This window comes from Cricetulus griseus, chromosome 8, assembly GCF_003668045.3.
Source record: "Cricetulus griseus strain 17A/GY chromosome 8, alternate assembly CriGri-PICRH-1.0, whole genome shotgun sequence".
NCBI lineage: Eukaryota > Metazoa > Chordata > Mammalia > Rodentia > Cricetidae > Cricetulus > Cricetulus griseus.
The window spans coordinates 53256676-53270418 of NC_048601.1; the positions used below are offsets into that span (position 1 = coordinate 53256676).

The window sequence follows — 13743 nt, forward strand, 5'->3', positions numbered from 1 at the left end:
TAGCAGTGCTCCTCCACTCACTAGCAGTGCTCCTCCATTCACTAGCAGTGCTCCTCCACTCATTAGCAGTGCTCCTCCACTCATTAGCAATGCCTTCACTGAGGAAGTAATGGAAGCGCTCAGATGGTGTTTCCTGGAGAAGTCTAGGCACACAGCATTAAACAGCAGGCCCTTCCTCCTTTCTGTGCACAAGCCTTCCCCACTTAAGCGCCTCATCTTTTGAACATTCTTCAAAGATAAGCTGCTCCTCCCTGAACATGACAGACAGCACTGTTCCTGCTGCTTCGGCCCATATATCCTTTTCACAAATGCACCTTTCCCAGGAGAGCAACACCTCTTCTCAAATGTGGGAAGAAGACTGTCGACTCAATTCTTGCCCCCAGAGGTAGACACACACACACACACACACACACACACACACACACACACACACACACAAAGTACATGGGTGGCTGTCAGCCTGGGATTATGTTCACACCCTCCTTTTGGGGGGAGGAGAAGGGGTCAGCTCTCTGTCCCCACCCTTGGTTTGGGATGGCCAGGAATCATCCAGACAGAAGCTGTGACACAGTGAGCTTCCCAAATCACCACATCTGCCTCCCTGGCTGGTACTAACACTCTCAGGACTATGAGCCACTATATGTGAGCCCAAGTCCCCAGTCTGCCATAGGCCACATCAGCCAGGGGTCAGTAGTAACAGCTGGGCACCAGCAACCCTTCTGAGATGAGAGACCAGCTTGGGAATAGACATTTGGGCCCAGATTCTACAGCAGTTCATTTCTGTCCACGGGGACCTTTCTGATCTCCTTGTGCATGGTACATAAGTACAACCAACAGTGGCCTCAGTGGACCTATAATAGATACTTGGAAGGGACCCCAGTACCCATGGCCTTACCTCACAACATCTACTGATGCAGCCCCTGACTTGAAAAAGTCTGTGGAGTCTTCTACCTCTGGGATGTTGGGCAGAATTCGCATCCAAGAGCTCTGAAAGACAAAGGCCATGACAGTCAGAGGTGCTTGGTGAAGTAGGGTGTTATTCTCACCGCTGGTTAAGGGCTCTGCTAAGGGTCTTCAAGGCACTGTATCTACCCAAGGGCCCAGAGTGGGCCATAGCTCTGGCCACAATGACACTAGGCTGCTGGCCTCCTGCCACGTGGTTGGTCTCCCGGAACAGTTGCAGGCAGTGGAAGATGGATGGGTATCAGAAAGGCTCATGCATGGCCTTGGTGCAGCTGTCAGAGTTCTGGTGTCCCCAGAACATGGCAGCATGGGATGCTTATGACGTGAAGGCCCGGCACAGTGAGGGCCTCATGGACCTGAATGCTGTTGCTCTGAGATACTGGGTGGCTAGCACTCCTCTGATCTGGGACCTCTAAAGTGTAACAGAACCAGCTGGTGGCCTACTGGGCAAGTGAGGAGCTGTCAGGGCCACCAGCCCAGCTGCCAACACCCCAACTTACAGAAGCCAACCAGTGGTCATTGCAGGATGGCTATTCCTAACAGATACCAGACTGAAGTGCCCAGTCACAACATCCACCTGGAGGACTTTCACCCCATCACACAGGCCTCCACGGTAGCTATTGTTAGCTAGCATCTATTGGTCCAGCTGGCCCAGTAACCCCAGGCAGGCTCCAAGGCAGGGCCAGAGCCACAGAACCTCCAGGAATATTCTGGAAACATCTTTGTTTGCTTTGTTTCTTGTTTTTTTTTTGGGGGGGGGTTGTTAAAGCTAGAAATGTGGAGCTCCTCCTTCCCTCCTCCCTTCCTCCTGGACATTCACAGTGCCTGGCATTCCTGGGGAAGATGCTGGCTCTCTGCTGTCCTGGATGACGTGGCACTTCCTGTCTGTCTCTTGTAGAGTCTTGCTCTTCAGTGCTATAACACCAAGGGTCCCAGCTGTGACCTGACCACTGCCATTCAGTTCCCTCTTATTCCTGGGTCATGACAGTGGTGGCCTCCTCAAACAGAGCTGTCCTTGCACCTGTGGTGTCCCTGCACCCGTGGCGCCGTCTGTCCCCTGGACTTATGCTCCTCTGCCCTAAGGCTTCTCCAGATCTTTTCTTTGTGCCCAGCTCTCAGTTTCCCTCCATCTAATGCTGAACCAAGCTCCAAGGCCTTGTCTCGCAGCCCCTGTTCTGCAGTGTCTCCCGAAGTCAGTTCGCCATCTGCGCAGCTGGGAGCTCTACACGTGTAGGGCAGCTTCACCCACCCTACCCACCCACCGCCTGGCAATTGGGAGGAGCTCAGTAAGTGTTCCTAAGTCCCTTAGCCTATGAGGACTCGACACTCCCTTCCTCACGTAGTGTGAGGGCAGGACTTGTTAGGTAAGGGACACACATGAAGCTCGTGTGGAATTTGGCATTTGGGGCTTTTTGTTCTAGGCTACCCATATGGTGGGATCCTCTCCAGATGCCTGGAGTGGGGCGAACTGCAGCTCCCAGGCAGCCCATGGCCACATCAACCATGCCCCACCGTACGCGCTACTAGTAGCTCTGTGCACTAAACTCGGGTTCTGCTTGCAAGGCTCGGCTCCCAGGCAGGTTTATCTGGACAGAGCCATCACAGGCAGAGGAGCAGCTGTCCTCAATCCCCTGACTGCTCAACAAGGCTCAGTACCACACATGGCTCTAGAGACAGGGAGACACAGTGGGAAGGGCCAGGAACAGATCCTGGGATGTGGTCACTGACCCAGTTTCAGCCTAGACAACCAAGCTCTTAGAAGGAAAATACCTCTAGACCATGTAGGGACTAAGCTGGAAGGGGGACCTGACTTTGAAGCTTGTGCTGGTCACCACTCAGGTGTTACTGTGTTAGTGCCCTCTCTGGGCCAGTTCCAGACCACACACTCATCACAGATGATGGGGTTAAGCACCTCTTCCTTTAACGATTACAAAGCTGATGGTTTCATTTGTTAACTGTTGGCAGTGGGTCCCTAGAAAAGCCAGATTCGGAGGACCCAAATCCAAGGGTCCCAGGTACAAAGGAAGAAGAGCCCAGGGACATCAGAAAGTGCCAACAGAGGACAGAGTCAGTGCTGTCTCCAAGGTCAGCACGTATTCCCAACTCCAGGGAAAGTGAACCCACAAAACACAATGCAGTGTACACCTGTCTGACCGGATGTTACCACTGAAGGTGTCTCTTACCCGCACAGCCTCTGCAGTGGCTAGCTCTGCCTCTGTCAGCTCCAGGGCACTACTAGCAGACCCTTTGAAGAACTGGGAGGCTGGCATCATCTTGCCATCCTCCAGCTGGATATTCTTCACCAGTAGCTGCAAAAGAGAGAGAACTTCAGTAGGACTATGGCAGGGTGGAGAGCTGAGTAGGACACTCACTCTCTCCCTCCAACCCTCACAGCCAAGAGGGAGCAGGAAGCCCAGGTAAATGACAGGAGTGTTCGGATCTGAGACACACTGTCCCAGAAGAGACCACATAGCCTGTGTCCGTCCTTTATCCTAATTGTTCATTACCTACCACATTGTGCTTGCTGCTTGCTTTCTAGAATCTCTGTGTGCAGTGTGTGTGTGTAAGGGAGAGAGAGAGAGAGAGAGAGAGAGAGAGAGAGAGACGAGAGAGAGAGAGCAGAGGAGAGACTAAGTGAGCCCTCGTCATGTGCATGGTAGGTCCGCTCACCACTGATGATCACAGGGCTGAGGTGCTGTTCTTTTTTTTGTTGAAATGATGTGAATTTTCTATTTATTAAAAGTCGACAGGTGTTATTCATCAGGAAAAAAAAAAAAAACAGAAAGCGTGCAGAACTATCATGAAAGTCAATAAAAGATGGATCCTTAATCATGTGATTATTGCCAGAAGCTCACAGAAACATCTATAGGACAAATTCCTGCCTGGACACAGGTGGAGAGAGGAAAGGATACAAGGAGAGTCCTGTAAACCTATAGTCTGCACTCTTAGGGGCAGATCTTCAGGCAGAAACTGTGAAGAGTGTGCAATGCCCACTGGCTCACCCTTATCAATGGAGACATGCCAGCCTGCTGCCAGTTCACCCAAAATTACTTATCTTGTCTCCCCCTTCTAATATTGATTAAACAACTATTTATGAGCCATCAGGGTTCAAATAGCTCATACATTACATTATAAAATCTGACAAATCTTAGGTAGACATAACATTCTAGAGCCACATTCTGCACCCGTTATAGTCCAGGCAACCAGGGTTGGATGCAAGGTCTATAGAGTTAATCCAATTGCTTTAGGAGATGTTCTAGAACGTTCAGCAAGCAGAAGCCTAGCTAGACTCAGCATACAAGCCTGAGACATGCTTCCTGAATGCTTCTGTGTTCTACTGTTTGCATGGCTACAGTGGCAGGAGCAGCCAGGGCCCTTGGGAACCCCCTCATAAATGCTAACACCAGCCTCCAGCTGCTGCAAGGAACCAGCTGCTGGCAGCCTACTGCATGCTCCCCACTTGCTGATCTTGATGGGAAAGCACCTGTAATCGGAGGAGAGGCCAAGGCCCTCCACACTACCCCAAGGACGAGAACAACAGATGCTGGCTTGCATGCACACGTGCAGGGCAGAGACAAGTTACACATACTCAGAGACTCCTGGATCAGACAAGCCCATTTCTGACCTCATAACTTTGCTGAACCTACTCCTCTCCTTGGCCTGTCTGGAGGCACAATGTGACATGTGAGTCCTGAGAGAGAGCCATGTCAGACAGCATGATTCTCCACACTCCACCCTACCCACACTCACACTGTCAAGGTTGCTAAATGTTGGGATCCTTGCCTCTTCTCAGCCCAGTATTGTGTGTGAGTGGAGTCTCAGGGCCATAATGGCCTCAGAGTCAGAATTTAGCTCTGAAGCCCAGCTCTGCTACTGACTAGCTTGGGTGGCCCTTTTAAGTCTTTGCATTGCAGTTTACTTTTCTGAAATATGCAAATAATATCTATAATTTTTTCATAGGGCTGTCTGGAAGATGAAATGTAATGCCTATTTGTTGTTTTAAAACAGTGGTTAGTACCCAAGTAGACTTCATTCAATCAGCTACTTTTCTGATATGCAAAGTCCAATAATATCCACCAGAGACCAGCAGCTGTCTGGACCAAGTCACTACGCCATCCACATAGAGGCCCAGGGGTTTAAAGACCTGGCCTTGATAACATATGCAAAGTCCAAGGCCAGGGCTAATTGAAAGGATTTCTGTTACATAGAGGGTCCAGTCCCACCTCACACAGCCTGTGCTCAGATTGGGACTGTTTTCTTGACTCTTGGTTCTTTCTGTTTCTTCTAGGGCAGCCTGGCATCTTCCTGTAGGATCTTACTCCAAGGACAGCAGTGTGAGTGACCTTGAACCTATAATGCAGGCAAGTGACTCACAGCAGTGTGCTGTCACCTTACCATTCGATCATCATTCCCGAAGAGGATGAGTCCAGCTTTGGTGACCATGCCTGGACGATGGGCTCCTGGGATGGGCAAAGCTTCTCCCTGGGCTACCAGGCCTGAAGTGTTGAGTGTTGAGTTGAAAAATGTCAACTTCTATGGAGTCAGAGAAGCCAAGAGACAACAGGTAAGATGAGGCCCTGCCGCATGCAGCCCGGCTGTAGCTTCACAGGATTGAGAAGGCTAAGTGGTATGGGTGGGTGGGGTGACCTTAGAGTGTGCAAGCCTGACTGGGCCTACAACCAGCCTTCAGGGGGAACAGGAGAGACTCAGAGGAACTGTGACACAAAAGCCTGAGTAGGACCTAGACTCAGTCTTTGGGGACACAGATAAGACCTAGAAAGTCTAAGGACCTGGATACCTCAAGCCTCAGGTATCCTTGAGGCCTTTGCACTGAACCAGAGCCTCAGACCTCAGGGGCAGAGACCCCCAGGAATATCATCTTTTTTTTTTTTGGTTTTTAGAGACAAGGTTTCTCTGTGTAGCTTTGGAATGAAAATCTTCTTAATGTACGCAAGAGCCCACTGACCCTTGGCAGCTGCTGGCTGTTGCTGCAGACAAACCCACTGGAGCAAAAGGTTGTGTGCCAGTGAAGGAACCTCTGTGTGGTTTTACAGTGAGTTGGGGGTTAGGGAACTAGATAGCAGACTGTATGGACATCAGGATGACTTTGAGGGGTGCACAAAACCTGCACTTCCTTATCATAAGTCCAGTCCCAGCTCCAAGTAAGTTGTCTCTCCCCTGGGGCAAAGTCAGAGCTGGGCTTGTGACATCTGAGAGCATAGGGGTGAGGCTCAAGCTATTTAACAACCAATTCATTGGGGTCCAGGGTTTCAGCAGGTTCCTGGGGCACCAATGGCAGCAGACATGTTATTTTAGTTCTGAGCAGTATAGGATCTCCTAGTCCTGGAGAAGGGGGCATTTGGGAGGATGTAGAATTAAGGCTATAGAATGTGTTAAGCATTTCAAACCTAGTGGGCAGTTTTCCAGCTGACAGGATGGGGTAAGCAGCATCTCCCACTCATCACCAACCTCATGGAAACATACCTGCCCACAAGCCTCTGTCCAGGCACCTGGCACCTTGTCATTCCCACGGATCCAGTTGTGAATGGCCTCTGCTGGCTGGTCCCAGTTTATCTGTGGGGACCAAGATGTTGTGTCCTCACTTAGCCTCTCCTAGTCCCCTGAGGGCTCCTTCACAGTGGGTCTAGTCTTGCAGGTATGGTCTGGGCTTCCTCCTGGTGTTGGGCATGAGTAAAGACTGGGTGTCCTGGTTTGGGGCTCTGACTCCAGGTCTCTCCCAGGCAGCAAGGTCTGTAGAATGGCTTTGGGAAGAGGCTATCTACTGTTGTCAAGAAGGTCCCACAGAGTCCCTGGGACTAGTGCCCAGGCTCATTCTATAGAGACCTACCACACCATCTTCATGTATACAGGGCTCATGCAGACCTCCATACAGTCCCAAGCAGAGACAGCCATGGGACTGCTACCTGCTGTGGCTCCATGAAACCTCTCAGACAAGGTCTTGGAAATCCTGACACTAAGGCTGATATCTACCCATAGCCCTCCTCCTTCTCCTTCCCAACTTAAAGGGAAACAGGACCGTCTCCTTTCCTCCACTCCCCATGCTCTGCTGTAACCCCATGCTCCACTGCTGTTATTATTACTGTCAGCTGCACCTTGCTTCCCTGAGCCACTTCTGCATTCCAGCCACTCACAAGCATGTTGGGTAGCTGGGGCTGGTACTTACCCTGGCCGTCTCCTTCTTCTGAATGCCCTCATAGGTGGCTCCTTCCTCAGGCTGGCGGAGGCGGGGGGCTGTGCCCTCTGCGATCAGTCGCACAGCCTGCACCTGCAAGGAGACTCTACAGTCAGCTTCCCCTGCATTAGGGTCCTGCTCACACCCTGGTCCTCACACTGCAGGCACCTGAGAACCTCTACAGCATGGACACGGGGTGTGGGTGACAGGGTTTGGGAGGTGGAATGACACACAGACCATCAGCAACACCTCATGGCTTTAGATTAGACTTTCGACATCTCTAGGTGAGGAAACTGCCAAGCCCCACCAGGAATAATAGACACATAGCCTGTGTTGCTGTCTAGAACTGTCTTGAAGGAGAATAGACCCTGAACCCTGATGTGGGCTTGGACATCTGCAGTAAAGTAGCTCTCTGGAGTCCAAACTGAGGAGTGAAAAGGAGTCTGCAACCCACCCTGAGGGAGGATGCAGGGGAGCTGTTGTTGGCAAGAAACAGAGTGTCAAGGAACTGGAGAGGTGGCTCAGCAGTTGAGAGCACTGGCTGCTGTGTAGGAATATTTGTTTCCACTGTGTGAAGATATGCCACTGTGATTGGTTTAATAAAGAGCTGAACGGCCAACAGCCAGGCAGGAGAGAATAGACGGGATTTCAGAAGGAGAGAAGGAGAACTCTGGGAAGGAGAAATGCAGAGCAAGTTGGACATACAGTACAGAGGGGAGGAAAATGAGCCATGTAGCAAAACATAAATTAGTAGAAATTAATAGAAACATGCTAATTTGAGTTATAAGAGCTAGTTGGGGAAAAGCCTAAGTTAAAGGCCAAGCTTTCAGAGTTACTAATAAGTCTCCATGTCATTCGAGGGCTGGTGGTCCCAACAAGAAAGTATTACTTCAGGCTACTCCTGTAAAAGGACCTGGGTTTGATCCCCAGAACTTATGTGGCAGCTCACAACCTCCTGTAACTCCATGTCCAGGGAATCTGATGCCTTCTTTTGATGTCCATGGTATACATACACACATGCAGGCAAACACAATACAACAAATAAACACTCATAAATAAATAAATAGAAAAAATTAAAGGAAAGAAACGGTGTCAGAAACTGTAGTGCAGAGCTGCCTTGTGGAATATGCCATAAACTTGGGGATGTGTTTGCACAACCTTGTCCAATGGCCGGAACTTTGCAGTTCCTGGGAACTTCAGAGATAGAGAAAGGGAGAGAGAGAGAGAGAGAGAGAGAGAGAGAGAGAGAGAGAGAGAGAGAGAGTTGTAATGCATGGATGGAACACAGAGTCTTCCCATACAAAGAAATAACTGTATTACAGAGCTGTATCCTGTCCCCAAATTTCTATGGAAATTAATCACAATTATTTTAAATAGACACATGCAAACAGTTGTAGCTTAATGGCCATCTGAGCCATTTGCTATGGATGTGAAATCCTATTGTCTCAGGCTAAGTAACTGACAAGGTAGCTTTGCTCGCTACTGTTTGTCACAATGAAAACATTAAAGGCAAAGGACAGCTGATGTGACAAAGGACTGAAGTTAGGGGGCAGATGGCTTGTAGCTTGTAGTGGTATTTGGTGGCTGACACCTTGCTCACTGCCATAGGACAAGGCTTTTTGTCTGGAAACTTCCTGACCTGAATATCCATGGCTTTGGTGCTGTCTCACTAGCCTACTCTCCAGGCTGGAACAACAGCAGCCTATGCAGGTACACATGGCCTGTCGGACCACCAGCTATAAGTGGCATCCATGTCTTTTCTTGTCTTTCCATAGCCCTGCCCTTGGAGAAATTGGGACATCATTGCAATTGAATGGCTATCCTCCCCAGTTGACCATAGCAGGATATATACGACTGGGGCAGCCAACCAGTGGAGGAGGCACACAGGTCCTTGTGTTTGTAGACACGCACTAGGGAAATCAGGAATGTTAAACACACAGGCTTGTCTCTTCAAACAGATGTATAACTGGTTTTCTGCCCAGAAGGCTTGGAGACGAGGTGGTTAACAGCCTGGTAACATTTGTGCTGTCTGTGTGGCTGAGATCACACTGGATCCTTCCCCAGACTCTTATCATGAGCTGTTTTTCCTCAGTCCACACAACCCATCTTTATGGAAGGTATCACGTGTACTTCACTAAGTTTCAATAAGCTTTATTGTGCACACGTGATTGATTTAATTATCATCAGAAAAGTTTTTCACCAGATTGTGCTGTTCTTAAACATGCCTAAAATAAACTATTCAGGGTCAGACTCTCAAAGTTTGAACCCACACTGGATACTGAGTCATACTGAACCAAATTTCCTTCTTGCCTCCCCTGGATGGACACTCTGCTGGCTGTTTGCAGAGACCTCCCCTCCACAAATCAGAATAGGCCATTCCCTGGCTAGTGACTGGGTCAGGATAGCCACATGACCCCAAGCTGTCCAATCAGACAAATTAATCATTTGTCATTGTGTCTTGGAGAAGTGGGGTTTATCACTCCATGGAACAGGGACTGAAAACTTGGACTTAAAGCTCAATGATCTCTTCTCTCATGCTGGGCACCTGATCTGAGGGTAAAGTGAACTAAACAGACAAGAGACCAAATGGTGGGTGTGAGAACCCCATGACACAGAGGTGACTGGGGCTCAATCACACCGGGCCTATGCTGCCTCAGAACTTGTTTAGGCAATGGCCCCAGCCAAAAATGCCCATGTGGGAACACCCTCTTGAGTTGGGCTCTGCCCACTCTGCCCACAGTTTCTTCATGTTCATTATCTCATCTTTTTGAGATCCTGAAGAGTTCTGAAATTAGGGGTGGGGTGGTACCTGGCCAGCTGGGATCAGTACCCACATCTAGGGAAGACCAGTGGAGCCAAGAATGGAGAGCTTGTGTTAGGATAGCTGGGTGGTGGGAGGGCAGGGGTAGCCAGCTCTCAGCCTTACCATCCCTTTGATGCCCTCCGGAAAGAGGAAACGGTTGTACAGGGTGCTCACGGTGTCATCCGGAAGTACTTCACACTCCTTCTGGAGCAGAAGGTCCCCAGTGTCCAGGCCATCATCAGCCCAGAAGATGCTGAAGCCCCCTTTCTTATCTCCATGAATGAGGGTCCTGGGGGGGGGCAGGAGGGAAATCTCAGTCTTATAGTAAGTGTCACAGAGGATACCCTGGGAGCTGTCCCTTGGCCCCTGCCACCCTCCAGGAGGCCACCTCCTCCCCAGGAAGGGCTGACACCTGCTCCTGTAGGAAAGGGAAAGAAGGAAACAGTTTATGACCTTGCCAGCCGCATGCCAAAAGCTGCGCTGCCTTAGGGAACAGCCTCATGACAGGTGAGGTGAACATACAGAACCCTGACCTCTGCAGCCTCTGTGATATCTTAGTACAACCCCCCCCCCTTACTCTCTCTGCCTTGCTGCAGTGTGACATCAGTGGAGCTCCTGTCCCCACCCCTGCAAGGCATGCAGTCTTTTTGTTGTTGTTGTTTTCAAGACAGGGTTTCTCTGTGTAGTCCTGCCTATCCCAGAACTCACTCTGTAGCCCAGGCTGGCCTCAAACTCACAGAGATCTGCCTGCCTCTGTCTCCTGAGTACTGATTAAAGGTGTGCACCACCACCGCCTGGCAAGCATGCTGTCTTAACACTCCTCACTGTGGTTCAGAGTGACATATGGCAGAGCAGGGCAGGCACCCGTGCAATACAGTTGACCGCTCTAGAGGGGTGTTTCAGGCCAAGAAGGGAGACATATCACACAGACTGGGGATGGATCCCATCTTACCAGTTGATGGCTGAGGCCCCTCGGTGTCTGGGTAGCAGAGATGGATGGTAGATTATGGAGCCATGCCGGGGGGCGTTGATGACTTCCATGGGGATAAACTGGCTGCAGAAGGGCAGCACGTTGAGCTCTGCGCCCAGAGCCTGGTACTTGGCCACCACCTCGGGCAAAGCCTGTCCTTGAGCACGCCACCGAGAGAACTTGAACACAGGCACACCATCCTTCTCAGCCGCCAGGCCTGTGGAGGGAGTAGGTGAGAAATTGTCCTCTCTATGCCACCCATACATTGTCAGCTGTGCCTTCCTAGAGAAGTGGCCGCTGGCCTGTTCTTGGCGTCTTTTACCTCTCTGTTCTCACTGCCCAGCAAGGTTCTACCAGGATGAAGGTGGGCCAATGCTGGCCAAGAGTGAGTGATGGGTAGGGACTTTCCTGCCCGGATGCTACCTCCTACTGAATGTGCCTCCCTTGCTCAGGTCCCACAGGTCCCCAGTAGCCACTGTCCTCATAGTCCTCTCCAGAGGCCCAGACATGGCCAACACTGTGTCTTTCTCCTCCTCTACCTCACCATCTCTCTCTTCTTTCTTTCCTCCCTTCTCTCTCTCCTCCTCACATCTCTTTCTTGGACACTGGGGTCCCTTGGAAGCCATATTTATGCCTGTCAACTGTTCCTTCACCAGGAGGGGGTGAAGGGCCTGGAGGGAGGAGGTCAAGAGGGGTGGGAAAGGTCTTAATCCTTCCTGTCCTCTGGCCACCACCCTAGCCCGGTGCTTCCCCCCAGCCACAAGAGTTCCCTCCCAGAACAGCCACTGAATCTCCGGTCCCAGTCAGCAGACTTGGCCTCACACCTGTGACCTGGAGACCCAGACCCGGCCTTCAGGGCTCCTCCTGCCTCTTTCCAGGCCTGAATCATAGGCTCAATTTCCTATGCAGCCCCAGCCCCCCCCATCCTTGGCCAGGAGGTAGCAGCTGCCTCTGGAAGGCACAGCCCCAACCCTGCAGGGCTTTCTTTGACCTTCAGTTCTTCAGTGCTTACAAATGTCCTTAGCAAATCTCTCGAGAGAATTCCCTTGACTGGCCTGACCCTGTTGTCTGTCTTCATCTCTGCCGCTGTGTCCTGATGTGAGGGCTAATCTTCATTGTCAAGGTCACTGGGTTTGGAATCAGTAGGAGGGTGTTTCCGGGGTGTTAACTGAAAAGAGGAGACTCTTTGGAATGTGGACACAGCATCCCATGTACTGGCTCCCAGGATAAATAAAAAGGGGAAATAAAGGAAGCCAGCTGAACACCAGGGCACATCTCTGTTTCTGATTCAGATGCATTGTAACCAGCCGTGATGAGAGGAGGCCAGAATATACTTCTAAAGTATCCTCCCTTTGGCCAGTGAGACACTCCTGCAGGCCATCTGCAGTCAAGGCCAAGCAGTGGTCCCAACCAGGCGTGGGCTGATGCTGGGAGCAGGAATTGTCTAGTCATAGCTAGTGTCTGCTTGCAGAGCTCAGGCTGTGGGGTCATGTATATCATGCTGGGGTCAGGTGCAGGGCTGAGGCCAGGCAGGCAACAGCAGCATTAGAGCAGAATCCAGAGGTCAAACTGTGGCTGCTTGCTCTGCCTCCTACCCTCAGTTTCCCTTCGTTAAGCCATGTCCTACAGTCCCATCAGGCCCGACAAGGACTGATGAGTGGCTGGAGGATCGGTTCATCATATGGAGCATCCTGTGTACTGGGCACCTGCTTCCAAGCGAAGGTCCAGGACTGTGAATCTCAAGTGGCTCCTTCCCCAGGAGGTAGAGGCACCCAAAAGATGCTAACAGGGAAACCTTTCAGCCGTACCCACTTTACTTTACCAGGTTCTGGTGGGCTGAGCACTCAGGGCAAAGAGAGCCTCAGAAATGGTGACATGAAGCATGTCCCTGAGCCCTTAAGAGCCTAGATGCTTGGTTCACAGATGATCAGAGAGGTACATAGGACAAGCTGGCTTCTCCATGGCCCTTGGACAGGACACAGATCCTACCCCACAGGTAGGTGTGTGTGTGTGTGTGTGTGTGTGTGTGTGTGTGTGTGTGTGTGTGTGTGTGTGTTACTTTATTCCAGGACAGTCCAGCAGTCACTTGGCATTAGTGTGGATTTAGAGTAGAAGGTATGTAAGTGCTCTCTAGCAAGGGCTGCACTGTGAGACCCCTTACTTTACCCACCTGCCCACTATAGTGCCTCTGCCCTGCAGATGGGCTTCCCCCTACCCTCCTCCTTTCCCTGAGCTGTCACTCACCCAGAGGGTCTGGTTTCCCATCCTTGTCTGGGATAGTGAACACACCCACCACCTCATGTCCCTCCTTCCTTAGCTGGCAGTAAACCTCCTGGCCAAACAAGCTCTGTCCGATGACTGCAATCTTCATGGCAACAGAGGGATGGAAGGCACCTGTTGAAGGGGCAGCCAAAGGGTTAGAAAGGGCTCTTGGAAGTCAGGGGACAACATCCAGATTCCAGCAGGTACTCCCCTGCCTTGGTCACCCCCAGGGGGCTCCACGAACAGCAGGCTGCTTCAGAAAGATTGCCACTGTGCAAGGGGCCAGGGGATGTGGACACAGGTAACCTTGACATCTGAGAATGTGGAGACTCTGACGACAGCTGGTGGGTCAGACAGTGACTGTAGCTTTAAGGGTCCCTTCACTAATCTCTGCAAATTGTCACAAGCCTGGTGCAAGTCCTCAGAGATATTTTAGAACATACCGTGGAAGTGACCAGTTCTGTGACCTTGGGCAAGCCACATTAGCCTCTGTTCCCTCACTGTTAATGAGAAAGCCACTGTAATTCCCTGGAGGCTACACCAGGCTTACTG

At 50.9% G+C, this 13743-nt stretch overlaps 1 protein-coding gene across 2 annotated transcripts in view; it reads right to left on the reverse strand.

Annotated features, from left to right (window-relative positions):
- The window catches only part of Aldh1l1 (aldehyde dehydrogenase 1 family member L1), a 42307-nt gene extending 29007 nt beyond the window's left edge, over window positions 1-13300 (reverse strand). The window contains exons 1-8 of one of the 2 annotated variants that reach the window (XM_035448800.1): window positions 13174-13300; window positions 10912-11146; window positions 10083-10248; window positions 7148-7249; window positions 6448-6537; window positions 5359-5496; window positions 3147-3272; window positions 896-987 (exon numbers count right to left, since the gene is read on the reverse strand). In XM_035448800.1, the coding sequence (XP_035304691.1) occupies window positions 896-987; window positions 3147-3272; window positions 5359-5496; window positions 6448-6537; window positions 7148-7249; window positions 10083-10248; window positions 10912-11146; window positions 13174-13300 (1076 nt within the window). The remainder of the gene's footprint in view (window positions 1-895; window positions 988-3146; window positions 3273-5358; window positions 5497-6447; window positions 6538-7147; window positions 7250-10082; window positions 10249-10911; window positions 11147-13173) is intronic. The other variant, XM_035448801.1, reaches the window with a different exon arrangement.
- Between the last annotated feature and the right edge of the window lie 443 nt (window positions 13301-13743).